The sequence below is a fragment of the Hyposmocoma kahamanoa genome, unplaced genomic scaffold, assembly GCF_003589595.1.
Source record: "Hyposmocoma kahamanoa isolate Upper Pololo Valley unplaced genomic scaffold, ASM358959v1 86, whole genome shotgun sequence".
Lineage (NCBI taxonomy): Eukaryota > Metazoa > Arthropoda > Insecta > Lepidoptera > Cosmopterigidae > Hyposmocoma > Hyposmocoma kahamanoa.
Window position 1 is genome coordinate 18,295,952 of NW_020654289.1, and position 12,322 is coordinate 18,308,273.

Genomic DNA, 12,322 nt, shown 5'->3' on the forward strand with positions numbered 1-12,322 from the left:
AAATATGGCCGCCATACAAGTTGGCAGTAGAAAAAAAATTTTCTGATCCCTTTGAAAGTTGTCATGTGGTCTCTAGGAGTGCTTGATAATAATTTGTGATCAACATTAGTTTACCGGCATTTTTCAATATGGCTGCCATTAGAAGTGTTTTTTCGGCGGCAGATGAAAATTTGCCCTAATTCGATTGAAAATCGGCACGTGGGGGAGATCACCACATAGAGATTATACAAGTAGGGAATTTCCTGTGCTATGAGTACCAGAGTAACGATAATTTTAAGGGGAATGCTCAGAATACCCTGACCAGAACCAACTTAAATTTTTTTTTTCATAAATTGGTTCAAAACTGGGATCGAATCTGAACCTCTTCATCAAGCGCCCATAGTACCAATTACTGTGCCACTGACGAGCATAAGTACACCCCGTAATCTGAAACCGACCACGCGCCGCAGGCCGAGCCCGACCCCACCGTAGGGGTATAGGGCTCGTATTATATATTTTTACTTATTTTGCGTTAGTAGAACCTAAATTTTTTTTAAATGTACTTAATCATGACAATTATTCGTAAAAAAAACAGCTATGAATATTTAAATTTAGAACGCCAGGAATTAACTTCAGCTGTGGCAACGATAACTATGTACAGAAGTCTTTGAGTTGTGGTGATATCTGAGATCCGCACGTACAATGAATCGCAAAAATCAGCTTCAGTGTTTTATGCCTTCAGTGCAATACAAAACATTTCATATATCTATACCAAGTTTTCGAGAGGGAGGAAACTCCATTATTTTGTTTCTTGCAATCAATATAATCGCGTAGACGGCCCACAAATTACCGCACTTGACTGTTGAGGACAATCTTTTGAGTTTTTTAACGTGACTAAACAACAACAGTCAAACGAAACAAAACAAATTAAACGTCAACAAATAAAAACAATAACAAAAACAAATAATCTTAACAGAAAACACGGGAGGGAAGCACTAGTACTAAATTACATTGACACATACATGTCAACATAAATGTCAAAATTATTCTTGAATAATTTCATGGATTTTAGAGCGCTATAATTGGTTGTATATGCATTTATGACTGTTCACCTATCGTTGGCGGTGGCTATTGAATCATAAACAAAACATTTACATTTAATTTATTTCTTCTCCGGTACCTACTCCATACAAATATCGGATCGGATATCAGAAATAAAATAAATATTATTTATAGACAATTCATGGGAGTTCATTGTTTTAAAAACTCAATTGTTATGTTTTTTAAATCCGTAATATTATACCAGGCTGTAATGAGAGAATCTTTGCTTCAAAAATCTATCGACTTTACCTCATCCCTACGAAAACGTCAAATAAAGTGTCACAGGGATCATCCTAGAAAATTTGTAGTATAGGCTATCATCATTATATCATTATTACCTCTGAAATGTCTACACATTTCTAATTAAATGATTCCTAATTTTGGGGCCAGATATGGATTGTAATGACGTCACATCCCAAAAGCGTAGCACGCAATGGCGCGAAACGCATTTGACTATCCCAGTGCGGGTGTAGTCCCATTTAAGAGCTTAACTCTAGAACCAATTCTGCTTAGTACCGTTAAAATTTAATCGTAGCACTATTTCAATCGATAACGGACGCCTTATACTAAAATAAAGGCTTTTTCAGCAAATGCAGCTATTAAAACGGATCCTTTCCATAACAAGACAGGGTTTTCCTTTAAGGAAATATTTCACTTGCTGAATCGTGACATCGGATTCTTTGCATCCAGGTATGATCAGTATGATCAAGTTTGAGAGACGTAAATTCAGTCGGTGATTTGTCTGCTATGTCTGTCTGTGGCATCGTAGCTCCCAAAAGGATGGACAGCTCTCAAAGGGGTTCATTTGAGGCTAATTTAATTGTGATGGTTCATTTTAACTATGTTTGACGAACATGTGTTCGGCTGTTTAAAGATCATCAGCTCTCTTCTCAGTTAGTGTAGGGTTCTTATAAATTTTTTTCTTTCAGAAACATCAGAAACAATAGAACCATCGTGTTTGGGTTTATGAAATTGGTCTTGATGAGTAGTAAGCTTGCATATTGTGACTTTTTTAGTCTGTCTTTTTTGAAAACGGAGTAAAATGACATTTGGAGAGTAGCCAGTTTTTTCAAAATTTTCAATAGTTATGTAGTTAGTTTTATCGATAGATTGTGAAAAGAGACAAAATTTTGCCAAAAATGACTGAATTGTGTACATGTAATTATGACGTTCTTCTAATGATCACTAATTGCATTATTGCGTTCTTTATTCTTATTTTGACAGTTGGCCTGCTAGTATCGAGATCAGTTTTTATTCATATACATTTTAACAAGAATAGCCGGATTTGATTACATTGAATTAAAATAAAAAGCTTTAAAATATGTCTCCTCTTTGTATTTTTCATAAACATAGTTCTAAATACAGTGTATGTGCGTATGTATGTATGAACAAATGAACTTGTGCTCAGTAATTGGATGAATAATGGGTCCAGGATGATTCACATGAAACAAGTTCGGCTATTTATTCCATTAGCGTGACCAATATTCAGTCGATAGAATATTTATCGACTGCAAACACTAACACTTACTGTCATTTTACTCAGTCTTCAAAAAAGACAGACTATAGAGTGCGCAGTTTTGTACCGGGAATTTAAAATTTAAGTGTTATTTTAGAGATTAATATAATAATTGAACATATTCAGCACGAACCACCGCTAACAAAAAATACGACGTAGTCATATGGTAACCACGATATACCTAAACAACGTTCATATTCAAACCGCCCTGCTACGCATTAAGGTATCGAACGATGCTTTAATAACCACAGCACTTCAGGTAAGTGTAAAAGGTATTAAGTTTTTACAGCTTTATACTGGTCGTATAACGTTTATATTGCCGGCTCGTGATACAGATTTAGACTTAGGTAATCCAAGTTAACGACGTCGCGTGGCGAATTGAAAGGAGCTTGGTCTAGTCAATGAAACGGTAATGAAAGTGCGGTGAGACACGCAACTTGGGAGTGTTTCCTTTTGTACGTATGACAAATAACTAGTACCTACTTTAAAAATGTTAAATTTGTCAATTATGTGCCTGTTCCGACTTACTGTCCTAACAAGCATCAGGCAAATTTTTTAGTACAATGAATTTTCGGTTGAGCACTTTAGATCTTTAACTGCAGTGTCAATTTTTTTTTATGATACAGAACAAGTTGTGGGCCTTGTGGTAAGCAACAAGCCTGTCCGTAACAGTTGCACTGCCAGACAGAGTTTTAAATCGCAATGATCTGAGGGGCACTGCCACTGCGCCGGTCACCCTGAGACATAAGTTGACAAGTCCCATATTCATCAGCACCCTTATCAAAACCGGAACGCAATAATAGTCACATTACTGCTAGGCGGCATAAATAGGTAAGTAGAAATAGGCAATACTTTCCTGGATGAACTCTTACTGCTAATAAATTTCATTTTATCAATGAGCTATATTTATGTATTCACGTCTTTCTATAGTAACGACCCATGTGAGAAATATCTATTTGATTACAAAGACATTTAAAAACTGAGGCGTGGCGTGTCTGACGAGCAAAGCCAACAAATCATATGCCAAATGTTGTTACATCTCTTCGAAAATCTTCTTCACAATCATGTTTAGCCACGGATTTGTACATTAAACTGGACCGCGCACTAAGTTAATAAAACGAAACGAGTGAGAGGCTTGAAAGTAGTAATGCGTCTCTTTCTAATAGGTGTTCTTAATTTTTCAGCCAGCCATATTGTTTTTAACTTATTAGTTTTTACAGAAAATGTGGCCGGTTATGACCAAAACTACTAATATTATTTCATAATACAAATTAGTATACTTATTTGATATGCTACTTCATAATAGAAGGTATCATTGTTAACATTTTTTTTATTATTATTACAAGCATATAAACCAAAATTTAAAAAGTTAGTAAGACTAGATACTACATAAGAAGATTTTATTTTGCGTTGGCAACTTGTTAGCAAGGACAGACCACTACTTCCAGCTATCTCACGTGACTCGGTTTCTTTACTTTTACTTAAAATAAACCTTAATTTAATAAAATATAAGGTGTAAATTTGTAATATTGGTATATCGAATTGAGCGATCCGGTTTATGAAGTACATAAATTCGTGTATTTAGCACATTCACAATACAGCTATGTAATAAATAAAGAATTATACTTGGGCTTTGAAAATTCTTGAAAATTAACGATATATTAAGCATGCATTGTCCATAGATATATATATATAGTCCATAGATAGTAAACATGTTCCACACTTTAGCATGGCGACTATTAGAAGTACTAGCGTCATTAACATCTGGGTCACAATTAAATAGTATATGCCATTGATACGATAAGAAGAAGATGGCTATCGTAAAGCAAAGCATAGTCCGGATAAAGGGTGGCTTTATAGTCAGGTTTTTTGATGCGTGTCCAACCAAATTAGACGGTGTCCGGTTTTCGTTAGGCTTTTTATATTTCAAGCGAATCTGGACGACGGACGTCGAGACGTCGTTTCCGCCAGCCGCCATATTATTGTTATTTCACTACAATTGACAAAGATTTTTTAACAAATAATCAAAAAGGACCCGTTTCCCATCATATTAAAACTATGACACAAAATCCTTAAAAATGTAGGTGTCCGGTCTTTTTACCCAAGTATCCGGATAAAGCGTCTGGCCCGGCTATTCGGTATTAATACCCGGCCACCTTAGTAAAGGACTTATTCCTACTATTATTATTTAAGAGCTAGGCTCTTGTCGGCGGAGTAATCGCCAATCATCTCTTTTTTTGAGCTTTAGCCTTGATTTCCTGATACGAACCGACATTAACTTTTTCCTTTATCTGATGTAAATAACTTCGTCTCGGTCTACCTCTGCCTCCCTTACCTTCGATCTTCCCTTCTATTATGTTTCTAAGAAAACTGTCGTGACGCATCAGATGACCAAACATTTCCCCTTCGGTTCTCTATTGTCTTTAATAAGCTTCTCCTTGTAATAACTATTCTTAACACCTCCTCATTGGTCTTTCTTTCCGTCCAACTGATTCCCTCCGTTCTTCTCTAGCACTACATCTCAAATGTTTCCAATCGTTCTCTGTATCTCTGTGTCATTGTCCACGTCTCACTGGCATACAATGCAATATTCCAAATATACACTTTTATCAATCGTTTCCTGGCCTCTTTTGAAATTTTTGCTTTTAAGCCTTTTTAGCTATTGCAATTCGTTAAACTATGTCCGAGTAAAGTACTACTCACATACTGAAAAACTAAACCAAATGTACCGCCAACGTACTTGTACCGTTTGAAAACTTATTTAATCGTATTTTACCCTCACCGCAGTGCGAACTTACCCTTATTATGAACTTACCATCTTACTATTATTATATTATCAAGTGAAAATCACTATTAACAAATTAAAATGTCACGAACAAAAGCTGTATACATAATAATATAGTGCGACTACGTTACAGCTGATGATATTTTCATGGTAATAATAAGTTCAGAAAAAACCGATCACCTGGTGCAGGATGTCCCGGTTTTCTGTTACACACGGTAAAGTTCCCATTAGAAACTATAACAATGGAATTGTAAATTGTTAAAAAGAAATTTCTTTTTATCAATTTACATTAATTGTTAAAAAGAAATTTCTTTTTAACAATTTACAATTCCATTCTTCATTTCATTTTCGTTATTTTAAGTAATAGTTCCAAAGTTATTAACTTAATAATTTTAAGTTAATAACTTTGGAACTATTACTTAAAAAACAAACAGTAGACTAATTAAATAAATTGACAGTTCGACAAGTTTTCTTTAGAAAGAACCGAAAAAATGCGTCATCAACCGAGAGTTCGTAAACTGAAGCAATTTACTTTGAATAATGTTAATTAATAGAACAATTCTAATTAAAAGTTTTTAGGAAATTAAAGTTTTTATATTCCCATGGATCGTTGTACCAAGTCCCAAAACTATAAGTTTGTTTGTGAAGCATAATAATTATTAACAACCTCTCGTGTATAGCCCGCAGCTGAGCACGACATTTCTCTAGGGAGAGGGTTTATCGCCTACCGATTTCATACACTATACATGCGCTATATACAGTTACTTTTCAGTCCCTTGTTTTGTTAGCAAAAGGTCGTTTAAGAATAAGGTAATGGGTTAATAGTTTATTATTGCACCAATCAACGCACATAAACATGTGAGATGCGAGATCGAAATCTCAAGTATCACCACAGATATTCATTTAAAATCAGTGGTGTGGTTAAAATCGGCAGTATGCAGCTTGTATGTCGCTTCTAGTGTGACGTCACAAATAGATATTATCGTATATATCTAACTCCTAATATACGAAAGTTTGTACATACTCGTACATAAATTTAAAAAATAGGATTCTGTTTTTACAACTGATCTTAAAAATAGACGTTAATAGAACCTACTTCAACCACAAGAAAAAACGGTTTACAAAACTAAAAAATACAAAATTATTTTTTTAATTGATAATATAATAAAATAGACAGACGTTACGGGAAGTGAATTATGGTGCCCTAAAGACGATTAACTAAACTTAGCTCGATAAAAAAATCGCAATGTTTCGCAAAATTTTAATTTTTACTACGTTCATCTACGGTAATTTTTATTCGATTGTTATTAGGTACAGATATTTCTATGAATTTTCTCTCATGAGTAAATTTTATTTCTAAAAGGTTTATATTTAAACATCGTGCAATGAATTTCTCCGCGTCTAGTTCACATGCTTCAATGCATACGGAACCATGATACCATTTTGCCTCAAATTCGAGTCTAATTTGTTATGTTAAAAAAAGCATTTTTTAGTTATGGTTATGAAAGCGATGGGAAAAATAAAAAGATATTGGTCCTTACCCGTCCAACTCTGCAGTCTCAATGTAGCAGAGTCCATTGGGCTCTGAACTGCTGAGAAGCAGAATGTCCGCAGCAACAAACTGATCATTCTCTAACCGGATGACGTCTCCCACTTGAACAGACGCCCACTTTTCCTCCACCAGCTTCAAATTACGCAAGGTCTTCGCGCGCCGGTGGTTCACTTGAGAGTCGTTTTGATGCCGTTGCTGAAACAATAGTATTTGTTATACGTTTTGTTAGACAACTGGAAAAGCAGAAGTTACCTTTGGAGGGATTCCCGTGTCTTCTTGAATACTGAAGATGTCCTTACTATACAGAATGAGCGGGAATATTTATTGTATTTTGTATACTAAAAACAACAATGTAATTGAAATAAACAAGAAGTTGTTTATGGTGATTAAAAAACTTTTTTCCTTGTAACATGTTCTGTGGTAATAAAAATTATTGCAGCAACAATTTTAAGTAATGAATTTAATCATGTGATTGGTTCCATCAAGTTCCTTAATAGGCTAATTTGATTAAGAGTTCTTAGGTTTTCGCGATTGTTACACATAGGAAATGAAACTATTTTTCCGGATTTAAATAGCATTCATTTGTTTTTTCAAACAAACCGACGTTTCTTTGAAGTAAAGGGCCCGAAACGTTGGTTTCTTTGAAAAAACCACAGACCACATAAATACTAGTAATAGACTGGTTAGTAGGCGGGGTCCGCGTTACATAGCTTATCACCAGAAGGGCATATGAGTATCAACAGCACGTCAGTCGTCGTTCAAATGTGATGATTATTGATTATTTTGTGGAAAAAATTGAAATATATCGAATTGTACCATTATATCATGTCGCGTAAGAAGCCAAAGTATAAAAAATACACCGGGAGTGATTTCATTTCATTGGTAAATACTAAAACTCTGTATTTTCTAATATTTTGAACAATACAATACTATAATTTCGAAACAAAACTATTTTCTTGCAACTCGGTAATAACAATATGGTTACTAGCCATCGCCGCCGGCAAAAGAACAATTTGAATGATGCTCAATGAATTGCTTGCACTAGTGTCGTATTACACTTGGTACTAGGTCCGCGTGTTGTAATCAAATTATCGATATGTAGAAACTCTGTATCTAGAAACCCGGTTTTGGTTTAGTTCAACATATTTTTTATTATAGCGGTACCAGTGTGTAAACATAAATTGTTTACAGGTATTTAAAAGCTTTGATTACTTAAATGTTTGGTCCCAACACTCGCAATAGTTTATTTGAATTTTCAATTTAAGTAAAAACGATATATTAATGGAAAAAAATGAAATATAGATAGAAGAGGTACAGTGTCCATAATTTTACAATGCACGTAAGTTCATGGAGTATCAAATGAAGACTTTATGAGATTGGAGATTTTCTTTCCCTTATCTACATGACTCCTGTCTCCCTACTTGCTTATTATACGTCACCTTCATCCGCTTGAGTTCTTAGTTTTATCACAGGCATGATTTACATTTGCAGTTTTTGTAATGATTTTTTTAGTTTCCGGCCGGATCCTTTTTAAAGGAGAAATGGGCTGAAGCAACAGGCAGTAAAAACTGGGTACTTACTAAATGAAGCACCATTTGCTATAGTCATTTCATGACATCACATTAAATTATATACATATGAATAACAACCGAAAAATTCATTAAGAAATAAATCATTTGGTTAATCAGGTAATATATGACATGAAACTCAGGGTCGTATTCTAGAACTCTACTCAATGCTCAAGTCAGGATTTGAGTATGGTTTAAAGCACTCAAAATCATACTCAAGTCCCTGCCATTAGGGTTGTATTTCCAGTTCTTGTGTTTCCAGTGCAATCCTAACTTGAGCATTGAGTAGAGTTCTAGAATACGACCCTCAGAGTCGCATTCACAAATTATAGACCACATCTAAATGTGAAAACATTTCTGAAGCATTGTCAGTTATTTTTCGTCAAGTTTTCATGAAACAAATGATTCGCTTCTTCGCCTTCGGAAATAAGTATCTTCATTTTTTTGACAAGCTCGTCGACGTTATCGGTGTAGTCATGTTCAGTCAGTTCAGAAAGAGGTAATTGTTGAACAAATATATCATATTTCAGGGAGAATAAAGATTTTTATGATGACTGTGTTTTAATATTTCAACCCTTCTAGTGATCCGATTGACTTGAAATCTAGTAGGTTAATGAAAGTACGATGACAGTATAATAATTCATTTTTATTGTGATTGTAGCATGTAGCTACGTATACGCACTCGCCTGCGTAGCTAATATCAATTAATATTTGCGTGTAAAACCTTATGCGTATTTGGTAACAAATGTGGGCGTGTAAAAGTCAGCTACGCTATTCTCGAAGAAGTTGCTTTCAATGCTGTTTCCATATACTCCGTGGTTAACCCTAATTATAGCAAGTTTATTGCAATGCCTAGTTCAATATTCCGCTAGTTATGAAACATAATGTCGATATCAATTAAATGTCACTTCCCTATCTGTAGATTGTCAACTTTTTGCTTTCGTTCCAAGAAGTTTATGTTCATAGGATTCTTAGCTTTTATGTGACTAGTAATAATAAAACCTTATTAGATCCAAATAAGTTTCAATTTTTGTTACCAAAAGTTTTTTATTATTGTCTATTTTCGATTGATAATTTATAACCAATCAAAATTATGTTATCTTAATACTAATGTAAGATTACGTTTTGAAATATGTGCGTGTGGCGACACCGGTTTTGATACAAAAGTTGCTTTATGCCATTTGCATTCTTTTTTTTCTTCCGTGGAAAAAATAAAAACGCAATTTATTGCGTATATTTGTTTTTTCGATTAGAATCCCCTAATATTTTATATTTTTTTATATTAAAATACGCGTTTATTTGTTAGAATCCGGAAAAATAGTTTCATTTCCTATAATTTGATTAAGGTCAATATTTTTGTGTCATCATCTCAGGCATCGAAAACTCAAATTTGTGAATTTGAAACCTGTGACTTCATTGCTTTTACATCGCCATGCGAAAACGTTGCACTTCCCTGACCAGCACCAACAGCATCCTGAACATGATAGCGAACCAGTGCCCTACTGGTTACACAAGTTTTCGCACAAGTTGCGCTCTGTCGTGCTAGCCCTACAGCTGGACTGTCCTTACGTAAACATTGTACAATGATCCACATACGTAAATAAGTAGTAGTGTTTTTGTCTTCTCTGTCGTTTTTGTGAACATATACATTAGCATTTAAGCGTAACTGTTACTAACACTAAATGGGTCATAGTTACCTTAAGAAACGAAATATTGTTATTGATATATTATTACTTCAATGTTTAAGTTACGTACGTTTGTTATAATAATTGATACAAATATCGCACATAAAGAAAAATTCCTTTGACCTGACAGGCCTCGAACGTGCATCTGTGACAACCAGGTCCACCGCTCTACCAACTGACCCACAAGATGGAGTCAACAGACCTTACGAATTTCCTTAAGTGTATTGTTACAGATCTTTTCGTATTGGGTATTTTCAACTTTTAAAGCCGTAAAATTTGTTTTCTTTATGTTCGAGCTAGTATTAATAATTATAACAAGCTAGTGGAGTAATTTCACAAAAAAGTAAAATTAATATTAAGTAAAAAATCAATAGTAATTTTGAACGTAAGTATCTTTGTTAATCATTTAGTAGCAACACCTAAAAGTGAAGGAAATCATCGTGTTGAAACCTGCACGTTTGAATGTTCGTAACCCTTGGAAAAAGTGTGAAGTCCGCGTCTGTGACCCAAACCCCATGAACTCTAATTACGATTCAGTTTAGGACCTAAAATGCAACGATGTGAGACAGAGCTACATGAAGTGTATATCACCATCCCGCTTTTTTGTCGTTACGAACCTATACTGAACTGTAATAAGAGTTCATGGTAAGTAAGACCGCTGTACATATCGTTGGTGTTTTGTAGAAAAGGTGAAAGCTCCATTTCGAAAACTTTTTCAGGGGAGCATATTGTTGTAGTTTCTCAAGCCTGCTTTAAAATATACGCGTCCTATTTCAATTTCAATTTTAAAACTAATAATTATAACCAAAATTTAATTTGAATATTGTCGTCAACCTAAAACGTGTCCCCTGAAACATTTTTCGAAATGGCGCTTTCGCCTTTTATACAAAACACCGACGATAATTATATTGTACACCCGCAGCAGGTAAATTGTGACTACAATCATTATGTTTGTAAGATCTTGGCGTTGCATTCTATTGTATTGCTAAAGTACCATTACGTTTAATGAAATTCTTAATTCAGCACAATAACACGAAAATTTCCTTCCTGGGATTGCTTTTTGCCTACACCAAATTGCCAGCTTACGTAAAGGAGGACTATAATTTTAGAATTATTAAACGGTTGTCCATTACACGTGCTCGCGACCTTCACTTCTTCCATGGCCTTGTTCAAAAAGGCCTATAGAGTTTTTTTGTACCTAATGTTACATGTTAACAGTGAAGGAATTAAAACTAACTTGCCGACGAATATTTATATATTGTACATACAAATTTACTCATTCAGCGTACCTTTCCTGACTAATGACATGGCATCATAAGGGACTCACCACATTTATTCACATCGAATCGCCTTGAGCCGTACAGAAAAACCTTTACATTCATGCAATAAGAGCGAAGAAGAAGTTGCACATTACGCTTCCGTTCATATAGCCGATGTGAAACATATAACGTCATTTTCGTTCTTTATCATATGGGCATACATTTTTTTCTGACCGACTAAATGCGATTCCATGTCGATAAGTGTGGTGACTCTCTAAGACAAGTAACATAACTCCTTAGAAAAGTAGCAGCGCGTCTTGTATGTGTGCACGCCTACCGGTATCACGGTGCACTCGCGTTGCACAGCGCGGGTCGCACGCGCCATTCATTATAGAATTGAAGCGTTTGGTCGATGTTTAAAAAAATGAAATGCATATTTGTTTTTTGTTGCTTGAACAAGAGCGCCTGATATTACGAATAATTCAACATTTAATTTCTATTTCATAATCATACTCCCATTATCGAGATACCCATTCGCGATGCTGGTATAAGAATATCAATATGTAAGTACTACATTTGACAAAGGTTATTTCAATGTAGCACGAGAATACTGTGATGATATCTTAATTTTTCAAATTATTTTTGACGGACGAAATTAGCTAGATACACATTGATTACAAATGCTATAGACAAATATAAAGAAGGTATTAATGGCAAATATTCGTTTTTGAATGTTAAGTAAGATTATATGCGTTGAAAATGCCAGGTATACTAAACTCAAACTAGGACAATCCTTGTGAGACTTCAATTGACGTTTGTCATAGGGACGAGTAAAAAAATGGTAAAATAAACCAAAGTTTTAAGATGATCCCAGTTT

General features: G+C 34.6%; 1 protein-coding gene across 4 annotated transcripts in view; it reads right to left on the reverse strand.

Annotated features, from left to right (window-relative positions):
* Positions 1-12,322, reverse strand: part of LOC113234949 (probable phospholipid-transporting ATPase IM) — a 132,695-nt gene that overhangs the window by 43,132 nt on the left and 77,241 nt on the right. For all 4 annotated transcript variants that reach the window (XM_026470476.1, XM_026470475.1, XM_026470473.1 and 1 more), the window contains one exon: positions 6,923-7,128. In XM_026470476.1, the coding sequence (XP_026326261.1) occupies positions 6,923-7,128 (206 nt within the window). The remainder of the gene's footprint in view (positions 1-6,922; positions 7,129-12,322) is intronic.